We start from the raw sequence: 14,901 nt of genomic DNA on the forward strand, positions 1-14,901 counted from the left end.
CCAGCTACTTGGGAGGCTAAGGCAAGAGAATCGCCTAAGCCCAAGAGCTGGAGGTTGCTGTGAGCTATGATGCCATGGCATTCTACTGAGGGCGATAAAGTGAGACTGTCTCAAAAAAAAAAAAAAAGAATATTGCCTTGTAAAGTAAACCAAAGAAACCTTTACGAATCTGGATTCTTTTACTGGAATGTTAATCTTACCCACATTTTCCCACAGGGCCTTAGTGAATGCCTACAAGTTGCAGCCTACACCTGGGGTTCAGAAAGTTGGCATTAGGCTTTTCTTCACTGTTGTGGATTATGTCAGTGATGAGACACAGCGTCATCCTCCCACAAGGCAGTTCTTTACTTCATGCATTGAGATCTTGGGACAGGTAAGATTATTCCGTATTTTTAGCCTTGATCAGGTTCACTGAGTCCCTGCAGTGTCTTTAGACAGGGTCAGCATTGACTTCAGACTTATACTGCAGGTGGTGAGTCTCATCTCAGTCAGAAGCCCTTGGAATTATTGGCTTCTCAAGATATGATTAGAATTGTTGGTATAGAATTTTGCTTCCCATACAAGAGAGATTAAACTATTTATATTTGAAGGTCTGGGGAGATAACCGATTCTGTCATATATTGGGTTTTTTTTTTTTTTTGCAGTTCTTGGCTGGGGTTGGGTTTGAACCTGCCTTCTCTGGCATATGGGGCCAGCACCCTATTCTGTTGAGCCACAGGCGCCACCCATATATTGGTATTGTTAACAGTAACATTACGGAAACTCTTAATTGTTTATAAAAATACAGTGTGTCCCAAAAGCCACCCCTAAAATTGCCATACATTGGGAGAATGGGAAATTGTAGGGAAATCTACTTCTAATTAAAAAATATTCATTACAAAATTGTATAGAATATTTCAAAAATATTCTCTATATGTTGGCAACCTCTTTATAAAATCTTGTAATGAGGCTTGGTGCCTATGGCTCAAGTGGCTTAGGCGCCAGCCACATAAACCTGAGCTGTGGATTTGAATCCAGCCTGGGCCCGCCAAACAACACAGCTGCAACCAAAAAATAGCTGAGTGTTGTGGTGGGCACCTGTAGTCCCAGCTACTTGGGAGGCGGAAGCAGGAGAATCGCTTGAGCCCAGGAGTTGGAGATTGCTGTGAGCTATAATGCCACGGCACTCTACCCAGGGCAACAGCTTGAGGCTCTGTTTCAAAATTAAAAAAAAAAATCTTGTAATGAATATTTTATAAATAAAGATACAGTTAACTACAATTCCTCATTCTCCCGGTGTATGGCGACTTTTGGGACACCATGTATTTTCCAGTTCATTATTTTATTTCATCTTCACAATAACCCTGGATGGTTGATATCATTCCCAACTTAAAGATGAAAATACTGGGCTCTAGAAGATCAGGTGACTGGAGCTGAGACCGGCCCCAGGGCTCTGGCGGTGCAGTGCTTGCTCCAGCTCACCACAGCTGCTGCCTCCCAGTTGCTGTCTTTGGTCAACATTTATCTATTTGGCTTAACAGTTTAAATATATATGGATATTTAATCAGGGAAAGGGCAGTCCATGTAGATTTAAGCAACATGCTGTAAAAAAAGAAAAACTATTTTAAAAAAAACGTGTAAGCACTAATTAACCATGTACTCGTGCCCAGATTCCTTTGAATGAGTACTTATCTATTGGATACCTATAAGGAAGTGATGCTCAGCAGGTATTAGAATCAGTTATTTTCTAAGAAGTTTTTTCCCTGGTCATAAAGCTAATATGTGCTTATTAGTAGGAATGCAGACAGGATATAAAATATGAAGAAAATACATCTCTCATAATCCATAATATAGAGATACAGGTTACATAGCTAACATTTCATTAATTTGCCTCTTGCGTGTATGTGTATTAGCGTGTGTGAGTGTATGTAAACATTTCATGGTAAAGATGCACACTTAAAAATGAGCACGTACTGGTTTGTAACTTCCCTTTTGCATTAAACACATCTTTTGGACATTGTTTCATGTTAAATATGAATACGTGTGTCATGATTTTGAATGTCTGAGTAGTTCCATGATACAGATATATTTTAATGTGTTGAATCAGTGCTCTCTGAATGGATATTCAGGTAGTTTGTTTGGCTACAGTAAGGCTGAGGTTAATATTCTTATACATCTCTGCAAGCTGTTGGACTATTTTCTTTAGGATAATTTCTAGAGGTGTGCTTGTTATGCCAAAGGGATTTGGTCTTTATTGTATATTTGATGTGTATCATTGTATAGTATTTGATGCATATTGTTGCAATGCCCTCCGGGGAAGTTTATGCCTATTTATGCTGTCGTAGGAGTGTTTGAATTTATTATTTTCTGTACCATAGCTAACACTAAGAATTATTCTTTTTAAGTTTTGATAGTCTGATGAGGGAAGTGGTATTTCATGATTACTTTAATTTGTATTGCTTTAAGTACTTGTTAAATTGTATGTCTTTTTATATGTATATTGGCCATTTATTTATATTTCTGTGAATTGCTCTTTGTTTTTTGCGCCTTTTCTGTTGGAGTGCCTTGTTTTCTTTTTTCTTTTTTTTGAGACAGAGTCTCACTTTGTCACCCTTGGTAGAATGTCATGGCAGTCACAGCTCATAGCAACCTCAAATTCTTGGGCTCAAGCAATTCTCTTGCCGCAGCCTCCCAAGTAGCTGGGACTAGAGATGCCTGCCACAATGCCCGGATTTTTTAGAGACATCTCGCTCTTGTTCCAGCTGGTCTCGAAACTTGTGAGCTCAGGCAATCTACCTGCCTCAGCCTCCCAAGTACTGGGATTACAGGCGTGAGCCACTGCACCCAACCTGACTTCCTTGTTTTCTGATTGCTTTTAAAGAGCTCTTTAGACTATTAATTAACCTGCTACGTGGAATTTGTTATAAATACATTTTTTTAGTTTGTCATTTTTTTCTTTAAAATTTTATGTTACCGATGATCAACAAGGGGAATGCAGATACTGTAAAGCTTTTTGTGAATTTTTAAAGTGAAAAATAAAGCAACCATGTCTGAAAAAAAATTTTATGATACTTTTTGGTTTATCAAAGTTAAAATTTGAATATAGTTAAATTTATTAGCCTTGTCCTGTATTATTTTTGGCTATGGTCAACCTTATCAGAACCTTCCTTACCCCAGGGTTATTTAAGTATCTGCTTATATTCTAGTTCTTTTTAGTGTAAGAACCAAGTTAAAACAAGATGAAATTACCCTGATTATATACTAATTACGAAAGTTAGCTTAGTTTTGTTTGTAATGCAGCACCATCTCGGATACTTAGCAGTCATGGTAGGCACATTGCAAATTTTTGAACTCCCAATTATCCCAATATTTTAATCTCTTACAAATTTTGTAGTATAGTTAACTCAGTTTTCTATGTATGGCGTGTTCAAATCAGGTTAATGGATTATCTAGAATTTTTAATATTATCTACATTGAAAATGATAGGGTTATCTAATGTTGATTTTTGATATCTTTTGATTGCTTTATATTTTCATTTAGAAAAAAGTCTGATTTACCTTATTTAGCACCCTTAAAGCTTTGTTTAAATTGAAGTTGGGGAGGTGAGACTTTGGTGACATTTTCTTGTTTTATGTTTTTCAAGGTGTTTATCAGTGACACTAAATCTGAGTGCAAAAAAGTGCTTCAGACTATTCTGAAGAATAGAAGGCTCTGCTCTCTGTTATCTCCTTTTTTCACTCCCAATGCTGCCCCTGCAGAGTTCATACAGCTGTACGAGAAAGTGGTGAAATTTCTAAGTGAAGACAACAGTGATATGATTTTCATGCTGCTAACCAAGGTGAGAGTAATTCGATCCTGATGTTGTTGAAATGCAGCAATAGTTGTTGCTTTCTACTCCATAGAAATGAAAGTACCCCTGGAGTTTTGTTTCCAGGTAGACCATAGGCTGAGAGAGGCCTTTTTTCACATTTTGCCTGATCTTTGAGCAGCCTGACCTCACAGCTGCTGCTTCTGGGGCTGGGGGGTTGGTTGTATTGTGTGGGATCATCTTATTCTACGTAGCACAGAAAGGGCCTAGTTCCAACGCCCTTTTTAAAAACTTAGATCTGATTCATGTCTTGGGAAGGAGACTTGCTGTAATAAGATTTAGAAATGCATGGTTCTTTCAGGAACAGAATAACATCATAAATCAATAATGAATAGTAAGTAAGGTTTTTAAATTACCAAAAAAGCCCATGGGAGCAAAGAAAACTCAACCTCTGAGATCCCAGAGAGTGCAGTAGACATGGCATCAATTAGTGGACTTCTTGTATTCTTTTACATACTTGTATATGTACATTTTAGTTTCAATTTTTATAAAATGCTAGGTAATCTTTGAGTTTTAAACTAAATGTACACACAGACCTCTCTCTAAATACATTTTCTAGTGTAAATAAAACTGCTTCTCATTTCTTTTTCTTTTTAGTTCGATCTTAAGCAATGGTTAAACGCCACTAAACCTCCTCTGTCTGATCGTACCAGGCTGCTGGAATCCATTCATTTGGCACTTACTGCCTGGGGCCTTGAACCAGATGAGGATATTTTGATGCCATTTAATCTTTTCTGTAAGCACTGGACCTATCTTCTTCTCTACCAGTTCCCTGACCAGTACAGTGACATTCTCAGGCTGCTAATGCAAAGTAAGTGTCTTCATTTAATTGTGACTAACTAGATCTCAGTGAAATTTAATATCACATTTTCCATTCTACAGATGACATTCAGAAATGTAAAAATAATACAAGTACAGGAGTTGAGTCACTGATAATCACCTAAAGGGCTGGAAGAACAGTGCCCCAAAAGTTATGTGTAAAAATGGCCAATTATGGTCCTAAATGCTATAATAGAATGGGCTCCAATTGGGCAGGGCAGTGCATAGTGCTGGTGTTGAAGTCTACAGTCATATACCCACCTCTTTACTGTGACTTTCAGTTGTCTTAAAGTGGAGGGGTGGTAGGAGACGGTTTGCCTATTTTATAGATGACAGACATGGTCAGGAAGGGAAATTGTACCTTTATAAAGTGTCTAATGCACAACTGGGTTCTTTTTATAGTTTACAGATAGTAAATACATTTGGGGGATTTTTTTCCTTCTAATTTTTTGACTCTTGGGTTTTGCAAATGAATTTATCCTTATATAATGATTGACTGTATTTATATTTGCCAATGGAAAGAGCAGCATTAAAATTTCCACATTCTCACTATTTCTGCCCCCTGCTTCCTGCAGTTCTTCATAGGAGTGTTTAAGATTAGAGGAAGAATGAATGGTATAGGCTTTTTTATTTTTGAAATTCTTTAGGCACTAATTTTATTGAAATTTGATAAATGAAATAGTATTTACTTTATTCTTGTAAACTTCATACTGTTTAATAGATGTAATAGAAAACTAAATTTTACTTTCTGTCAAATCTTTGTGTTATTTAGTAGGAATTGTTTAATGGATAAGTTTATGATCCAGTGTGTTGGGTTACCTGAAAGATCCTGAAATGTATGATCTCTCATTTTCAAAGCACTTCAAGTTTTACTTGTTTCCTACAGAGGCAAGTTGCAGAGTAGGTAGAGAATGGTAGACAAGAAATATATGTATATGAATTTTAATGAATATGTGCATAGCTAATTTTTGTTCTAAACTCTCAAAATTTGATCCAGTGTTATAGGTGTTTTTCCCTGAAACTATTTAAAGAGATTATGAACTGTTTATGTAGACTACCACCGACTTGCAGTTAGCAGGAAAATTATACTTACTGGGAAAAGCAGTACAGCCAGCCTATTATTCTTATAGGCTTAAGAATAACAATGTCACTTCTCTCAGATTCCATGCCCTGTAGCCTCCTGGTTCCCCTCCCTCCCTGGCTACCATGTTGGTGTTCCTAGGGTTCCTTCCTTTGCTCTTCTACCACATATATTTTCCCTGGGGCAACCCATTGTTTTCCTTGCCTTCACTGCCGTCTCCCAAGTGTGCATGACTCCTACAGTGATAGCTTGATTTCTAGGCCACCATCCTAAGGTCTAGACCACAGTAGTCATTGGACATAGGTCCATCACTGTCCCCTGACGTATGGCAACTGACCTCACCCTTCCCCTCAGATCTGTTCCTGTTATCCAGTTTGATTCTCATACCCCCTCTGGATGGGAAGTACTGTAGGCGATATTATTCCTGTCCTCTGGGATGGGAGGTTTGTAAGTAGTAGAGCTGGGACTTGGGACTATGGCTAGTAGACTCCATTTTTCCATGCTGCCTCTCAGTCTTGATCTAGGTTTTTCCTCACTGTAGGAGTGGAACTTCAGGGCTAGTGGGAGACTCCTTCCTGAGAGTCTAGGGTGTACCCAGTCTCCCTGATCCTGTTGCTGTTGTGTCTCTTGCACCTGTAGATAACTGTAGCCCTCTAGCCAGGAGAATTGCGCCATTGCCATTGCCTTGTGAGGGTTGGAGTATGGAGGTCCCTTCGTCCCCGAGTCCAGCCCCGCTGGACTCATATACTACCACATATACTACTACCACAGGATCACCAGGAACATGGAAAATCAAATGTCCAGTTGATCAGTTAGTTTTTTTCATAGGTTCTCTTTATTTGGGTCTCTTCACCCCAGGTGTCCCTACGAGGTTTTGTTTGGATTGTATTTAATTTTTATTTCTTTGTAAAGCACACGTGTTCTTTGATGAAAAAGTTAGTTTGGTACTGACTTGGTCTTCCTTGTCCTTGCTCCTTAGGCTCTGCAGAGCAACTACTGAGCCCTGAGTGTTGGAAAGCCACTCTGAGAGCACTGGGCTGCTGCGCCCCCAGCTGCCAGCAGGGGGCAGCTTCTGCTGAGAGCACTGCGCTTGCAAGCTCTTCCGATGCTCTCTTGTCAGACAAGCAGGTGTGTAGCTTTTTTCTCTGACATGTTTGTGCATTTCTTTTACATTTCCGTTGCTATTTATTTTTTAAACATGTGGAATACTTTTATGCATTGTATTTAAGAGAGATTTATGCTTTTCTTGTCCTTTGCTTTCCCCATGTCCACTTTTTGTGAATTGTTTCTCTTGTGCCCTTCTGTCCAAGACAAGGGGAGGTGCTCCACTGTGTAAACCTTTCCTGCTCACCTTAGCCCATCTGACTCAACCCTGAGACCTGAGTTCACATGGGAATGTATTATATTTGAAATAATGATTCTACTGCTTTAGAAAAGAGTTTGAAATTCATCAATTTGTTTTTCATAGGCTTTGTATCTTTGTAACCCTATTATAAAATCAAAGACCTGTACCCCCATCACAGTGTGTCATAATACCATGCTAAAAGTAGACAGTCACTAAGCATTTTTTGACTGGTCATCTCTTCCAGGTAGTAGAGACTATACAGTGGCTTTCAGACTTTTTTTATAAGCTTCGGTTATCCAAGTTGGACTTTAAAAGCTTTGGTTTATTCTCAAAATGGAGTCCTTACATGGCTGATGTGAAGACACTCTTGGGCTATCTCGTGAGAAGGCTGATTGACTCAGAAATGGCCTGTTTGGCCCAAGACCCATCTGCCAGCAGCAAAACAGGTAATATACTTTAGTGCAATGTGGAGCTAGGTGTTCTGACCTTCCATTAGAAGAGATTTATAGACACATTAGGAGATTTATATCAGTACCAAGGAGAGAAAATGGAAAATAAGTAGTACAGGCATGGGCCCATGTATGTGTCATACCTATATCCATTAAATGGTGAATGTAGAATGCTTGCTGCAGCGTGCCCCTGCCCTTCCTTCACAGGGTGGGGTGCGAAGACATGGGTTTCAAACTCCAGCTCTTTCTTTCTGTTAATTTGTCTCACTAAGGACAGGGTTCTGAACATTTACACACATATTTTAAAAATGTATATTGTAAAATTATCTATGCCATCTTGCTGTAATGAAAAGTCTTCAATTCAGAGAAATTCCACTGGAGCAAATGAACACACAAGCATAATTACACTAAGCATGTTAGCATATGAGTTATGAGTATACAGATAAGAAGTAGATTTTCTATATAGTGTCATCAGTGATACTGAGAAAGGATGAATTTCTTATCTCTCAAATTTTTGGTTTTTAGTGCTGAGATCTCTACATTCAGTAATCATTCAGCTCTTTAAGCCATGGATTCTGGTTTTAGAGGACAATGAAAGGTAAATCGTTTTTTTAAATATTCAGATGTCTTTGAGATTCATAGACATAATTTTCCTGGTATTTGGTAGAAGTGATGAGTTTACAGATTTAATTTTTAGTTTTTAAGTTTAGAAAATGCTTCTTTACATAACTTAAAGACTTTTCCATTTATGAAACTGGTAGTCTGGATGATCAGAGATGTTGTCTTAATATTAATTTTAAAACAGAACTGTGCATTCATTTCCAGTTTTTCACAGTAAAGCACTGGAATGAGCTGTGGTATTTAATTTCTTGAAAACAGATGCTTCTTAGGTTCCTCTTAGACTGTGGTGATGTAACAAAATATGAGACTAATTCGATTTTCTCTCCTACATCAGTTATTTTCTGAAACTAAGTTGGCTATCAAATTACTGGGTGGGAATTACTCTTTAAACATGGAACTCTGAGATAAATCAAAGCATTATGTCATAAGCATTTGAAGTCTTTGAGATGTAGAGCTGTCCAAATGCACTGAGTTGCCGTTTCACTCTTTTTTCCTTAAAAAGACATATACAGAAGCTAGGTAAACTTATTAGGAGTTTGGTAAAAATTATGACAGTGGTAGACATCCCATTATACAAGGTGTTTTCAAAAGCATTGGTTTGATCTCAAGACTCAGAGAACGTGAAGAACATACTCAAGTCTCAGAGCTGGCTAACTAGTGTCCAGTCTCAGAGCTGAGACTAGAGCTCAGGTCTTTGACTTGTTTCAGGGCTCTTCACATTAACCCAGGTCATTTCAAGAGCCACTTAGGGAAAATGTGAAAGGCTCTGAATCTTTGCTTTTGCTAGAGGGCTATCCTTGAATAATCTATAAGCTTCAAAATCTTATAGTGATTGTATATTAACTGTTGACCATAGTGCTGGCTGCTTATTTCCAGGAAGAATTAATGGATTTTTGTTTTTTAAAGAGAGATGTTGCTGAGGCTGGCCTTGGCCACGGGGGTACATGTGATCCTCCTGCATCAGCCTCCCGAGTAGCTAGATTTAGGCTGGATTTGGAGGTGCTCCACCACACCTGGTTTAAGAACTTATTTTGATATTGAATTTTTTGGACCAAATTCATAAATCAAAATTTTCATATAGAGAAATTCTTTGGCTACTCCCTGTCTTAATTTTCAGCCATCTGTTTATTACATGGATTTTATTTTTTATTTTTTATGCTTAGGGTAAAAAAACTATTTGTTGAAGCCACCTTAAGGTCTTTTTCTAAGGCATTTGAAAGGGAGCCAGGATGGTTAAAGGTCTACATTCATTATAAAAAGATGTTAATTTAGGAGTTATTTAAATTAGGTAGCAGTTATTTAAATTAGGTAGTACACTTCTGAAACTTAATTGCATTGGACTAAAGGGTAGGAAGGAGAGAAAATAAAATTACACAATTGATGCTACAAGCTACAATTTACCTCTAGGTATTTACAGCATTTGAGGTGGTGTAAAAGTGTGTTAGGGCTACATACCGGAAGGTTTTCTAGGACTTAGTCTGTCCATAGGCTGTGGGAACTATAGTAATTTAATCTTGGGTGCTTTTATTTTTAAGTGGGTGTTTCTTTTCTTTAAAATAGCCAAAAACGACATTACCCTTGGCTGGAGAGTGATGCGGTGGTGGCCTCAAGCATCGTGCAGTTGTTCACGGACTGTATTGACTTACTACACGAGAGTTTCAAAGGTAGGAAGGTGTCTGGTTTTATGTCTGGTTAGCTTTCATTGTTTCCTTAAGCCAGTCGGTGAGTCTTGTGCTTCTGCCTTCTTCTTTAATTTTAGTTAATAGGCACTTACCTGTGACTGAAGATAGTAATACAGTTAATTACTTAGGGTTAAGTTTGTAGATTCTTACTTTTTCATGAGGTTGCTCTGAGTTTGTCAGTTGTGGAAGTTTGTAGTCATTCTCACTTTAGATACTGCCTACCCTGCACGTTGAACTTCATCCTACACTCCGTGACTCTCAGCTTCTTTCATATTTTCTGTCTTGTGCTTTATCCTGGGTAATTTCTGAGGCCTCTTTATCTAAGTTTGCTTAAAATATATTAATTGGATTTTTTATGTTAGTGGGTATATTTTCCATTTCTATAAGACCTATTTATTTATTCATTTATTTATTTAGAGACAAAATCTCTCTGTGTTGCCCACGCTGATCTCAAACTCTTGTCCTCCAGCGAGTCTCCTGCTAGGCCCCTCAAAGTGCTGTGATCACAGGCTCAAGTCACCATGCCTGACTGAGAAGATCTGTTTGTTTTTTTTTTTTTTTTGAGACACAGCCTCAAGCTATCCCCCTGGGTAGAGTGCCGTGGCATTACAGCTCACAGCAACCTCCAACTCCTGGGCTCAAGCGAGTCTCCTGCCTCAGCCTCCCAAGTAGCTGGGACCACAGGCACCTGTCACAACGCCCGGCTATTTTTTGGTTGCAGCCGTCATTGTTATTTGGCAGGCCGGGCTGGATTCGAACCCGCCAGCTAAGGTGTATGTGCCTGGCGCCACAGGCACCAAGCCCGATCTGTTTGTTTTTCAAATCTATCTTGATCTTTTTTGGTAACATCTAATTTCTTTCTTTTGTCATAATTCTAATTCTTATTTCCTTAAATTGTTTAAACATGCTTACTTTATTTTCTGATCCATATACAGTGATTCCATTATCTGCAGGTCCTTTGGACTCTTAGTCTTGGAGGCTTGTTTCCTTGGGTGTTTTGTAATTTTGTATTGTGAGCTCCTATTCAAAGAAACATTATGAAGATCCCATAAGGTCTATGCTGCGGGTATGGAAGCCCTCCAGAGAAGATCTACATTTGTTGTCAGCTGAATTACTTAATTTCTTGGGTTGGGGTTTCCCACACTGCAAGTTGCAAACCCCAGACTCACTTGAAGGCAGGCCTCAATTTCCAAAGTAAACCTTTTCTCTTCCCTGGCTTAGAGTCCAAGCTAAGGCAGAGGAGTTCCTTCTTTCCCCTCAGTCTTACTTTTCAGCAGGGATATAGTTCCTAAAAGACTTTGTCTTTAGACGTTAGACCCCCATCACCTAGCCCTTGGCTGGCTTCAGCATCAGTTTCACACCTTGCTTTCCTAGTTTCCCTTTGCTTCTGGTTCTAGCTGTGTTCTCTCACTGAGTGTACCTAGCTGTGCATTCTCGGAGACGTTATTATATTTTACCCAATATCTAAATGTTTTATAATATCTAAATATTATAAAATATCTAAATGTGTATCTAAATGTTTTATAGTTGGGGGGTTATAAGGATATGAGGTGCAACCAGCTAAGATTTTTGTAGTAGCTACCTGTTTTTCCTATTACTAGTTTCTGTTCTTACCTAGATTAATTTTCTGAAAATACTATTATGTCCTGTGATAGGCCTATTGCGAAACTTTAAGGGTAGTATTTTAGCTCAGCATTCAACTGTGTCTGGTCCCAGCACACTTCAACCACATTGTGTGGTTGTTTTCGTATGGAGACATTCCCTTCCAGCCCTACTGCTGTACTCACTGTTCCTAGAAGTCCTTGGACCTTCCCTCTACTGCTCACTCGCTGATGTGGCTTCCACCACCTGGACGAAGCCTCAAGCCTTTTCTATCCTCCCACAGCCTGTTCATGCTCATTCCTTTCTCTCCTGCCTCAGAAACTTCATAGTGCATTGTTGTAGCGTGGGTATTTGGGAACAGACACCATGATGGGGTTAGAATTCCAGGGATTTATTCGGGGTGTAGCCTACAAAGGTGAGAAGAGGAGGAGCAGGAGAGGAAAACCTCAGGGCAAGTCTAATGCCTATGAGAGGAGAGAGAGAAAGAAGAGCAAGGAGCCACTCGTTGGTCATCAGCGTCCAGATCTGTTGTGCTCAGTTGCTGGCTGCCAGGGAATAGTATGTCCTCAACGTAGATGCTATTGCAGATCCTATAGGTGCTGCAGCTGGACCAGCGAGTTCTGTGTAAAGGGAATTCTGAGCAGTGCACTTTCCTGGCTGCCACACGTTTGTGTGGCATCTGGTTTTAACGTTAACAATATGTCATCTGGGTTTCTTAGTAATAGATCTTATTTTTTAACTGACTTTGTGTTTTAAGGCAGTTTTAGGTCCACAGCAAAATTGAGTGCAAAGTATAGTTCCCATAGACCCACTGCCCCCCATATGCATGAGCTCCCCACTCTGGACGTCCCACACCAGAGGGAAATATTTGTTGTAATTGATGAGCCTGTATTAAAGCATCATTATCACACATGGCCCGTATTTTACATTAAGGCTCAGTGTTGGCCATGTATGTTTTCTGGGTTTGGACCAATGGATAATGACATGTATCTACCATTGTAGATCATACAGAGTAGTTTCACTGTGGAGAAAACCCTTTGTGCTCTGCCCATTCATCCCTTCTTCCCCTCAACCCCTGGTAGCCACTAATCTTTCACTATCTCCATAGTTTTACCTTTTCCAGAATATCATATGGTCAGAGTTATACCATATGTACCTTTTTCATATTGGCTTCTTTCATTTAGTAACATGCATTTAAATTTCCTTCATGTCTTTTCATGGCTTGGTGGTCTGGATGTACCTCATTCAGTATTTTGAATTAACCATTAATATATACGGTCTTGTCTTTTTTGCCCAACTATAAGGTATAAATTCATATTCTCGGTGTTTGTTTGATCAGTATTGATTCAGTGAGCAACATAGGAAATCCTAATAGTATATGCTTTTTTTTTTTTTTTTTGGAAGGGCAGATTTCCAGCTGCTTTTTACTGTGCAAAATATATTGATTAGTGGGAGAAAGATTTGCACATTAAATTATAGTCATAAAGGCTTTCTATTCAATTTTCTGTATAAGGAAAATCACCCTTCAGCTCTTGCCTGTGTATATAAAAGAAGAAAGTGGCTTAGGAAGACATACAACACCAAGACTTGGTAGCTGGGCTCAGAGATAAGAAACAGGAAAGCTATGCAAGATAGGATGAAGAAGTATTAAATTGTAACCTTTTTGTGAGATCATCTGCTCCACCTATCTCCCTTTACTGATAAGAAAAATGAAGACCTGGAAAGCAAAATGAATTTATTGTCTATACCAGAGGTTATTTGTGGGTTGGCTGGAATTGGAAGCTTAATCTTATCCAAAGAGATTATTGCCTCCTGGATGTCTTCTACCAACTTACCCAACTTTATCTAAACAAAACTATCTTTATCCCTATTTAAACAAATGCTGCCTTAACCCCTGTCTTAAAAGGTTGTTAAAAACATGTATTACTATTTCATCATGCTGTGTAGATTTTTAAAAAGTGTTGGGAGATTGAGGGCCCAAGAATGTTAGAAATGACAACATTTGCCTGGTACCATGTGTTGAGAAAATTTCAGAAGGGCTGTGTTGAGAAACCCCATCAGGCTTGTGCTCTTCTTTGTGCATTTCATTCCTTTGCATAGAAATAGAAAATCTGATAGCATTTGTTTCACACTAAATGTGCTATTATCCCATGAGGGCATTAAAGGAATTGATCATCGTGAGGATGATATTGTATAATCCAGGCCGCAGAGTGTGTAAGATTCATTTGAGAAGTGCTTGCATGAATGATAGTTAAGAGTCTTGTTTTATTGCACCAGAGGTTAAGTTTTAGTCTTGCCAAACACTTCCTTTTTTTGTTAAAAAATTATCATTAATATTTTTGATTGTCAAGTCATAATTGTTTATAATTATGGGATACAATGTGATGTTTTGATATATACAAGATGCCATGATTAAATCAAGCTAATTAACATACCCATTACTTCACTTACCTTTTTTATGGTGAGATATTTGAAATTTGCCCTCATAGTTGTTTTGAAATAATAGTAGAACCTCCATAAATTGACCATCTAAGGGACTGTAACAAACTCATCAACATATAGAGGTGGTCAGCATAAGGAACTAGGCCTGCTATGGATTGAGTACACGTGGTACATGTGTGATCTATGAAAATTAGGTCAACGTAAGGAGGAGGTCAGTGTAGGAAGGTGGTCAGCTATAGAGGTTCTGCTGTATACGTTATTATTAACTGTAGTCACCCTGATGTTCATTAGATTTCAAGACCTATCTCATCTGATCTTGGAAGCTAAGCAGAGTTGGGACTAGTTAACAGTTGGATGAAAGATCTCAAAACCTATTCCTCCTGTCTATCTTAAACTTTGTAGTTTCTTTTTTTCTTTTCTTTCCTTTTCCTTTTCTTTTGAGATAAGCTCTTCCTGTATGTTGCCCAGGCTAATCGCGAACTCCTGGGCTCAAGCTATCTTCCTGCCTCAGCTTTGAGAGTAGCCCAGATTACATCTTTATACCTTTTGATCAGCAACTCCTCATTCCCTCTCTCCCTCCCTTTCTGCCCTGCCTTCTCATATCCATCATTCTACTCTCTACTTCGTGAGTTCAAATTCATTAGATTCCATATGCCAGGACTGTCCAGAAAGCATCCAGCCACACAGCATGAAAAATAGTGTTAACAGTGGCTGGATACTTTCCAGCCAGCTGTTGTATGAGTAAGATCATGTGGTGTTTGTCGTTCTGGGCCTGGCTTATTTCACTTAGCATGCTGCCCTCCAGATGCCTCCATGTTTGAAAAGGATAGAATTTTCTCCCCTTTAAGGCTGAGTAGTATTCTGCTGTGTATATGCCACATTTTCTTTATCCATTGACAGGCATTTGGGATATTTCCATATCTTTTTTTTTGAGACAGAGCCTCAAGCTGTTCCCCTGGGTAGAGTGCTATAGCATCACAGCTCACAGCAACCTCCAACTCCTGGGCTCAAGC

At 38.8% G+C, this 14,901-nt stretch overlaps 1 protein-coding gene across 1 annotated transcript in view; it reads left to right on the plus strand.

The window, feature by feature from the left end:
- EPG5 (ectopic P-granules autophagy protein 5 homolog) overlaps nucleotides 1-14,901 on the plus strand; it is a 120,251-nt gene that overhangs the window by 84,379 nt on the left and 20,971 nt on the right. The window contains exons 29-35 of the mRNA XM_012802003.2: nucleotides 217-373; nucleotides 3,623-3,817; nucleotides 4,445-4,658; nucleotides 6,727-6,875; nucleotides 7,337-7,538; nucleotides 8,067-8,139; nucleotides 9,723-9,826. Of these exons, the coding sequence (XP_012657457.1) occupies nucleotides 217-373; nucleotides 3,623-3,817; nucleotides 4,445-4,658; nucleotides 6,727-6,875; nucleotides 7,337-7,538; nucleotides 8,067-8,139; nucleotides 9,723-9,826 (1,094 nt within the window). The remainder of the gene's footprint in view (nucleotides 1-216; nucleotides 374-3,622; nucleotides 3,818-4,444; nucleotides 4,659-6,726; nucleotides 6,876-7,336; nucleotides 7,539-8,066; nucleotides 8,140-9,722; nucleotides 9,827-14,901) is intronic.

Source organism: Otolemur garnettii, unplaced genomic scaffold (genome assembly GCF_000181295.1).
Source record: "Otolemur garnettii isolate 467f Iridium unplaced genomic scaffold, OtoGar3 scaffold00012, whole genome shotgun sequence".
In the NCBI taxonomy this organism is placed as follows: domain Eukaryota; kingdom Metazoa; phylum Chordata; class Mammalia; order Primates; family Galagidae; genus Otolemur; species Otolemur garnettii.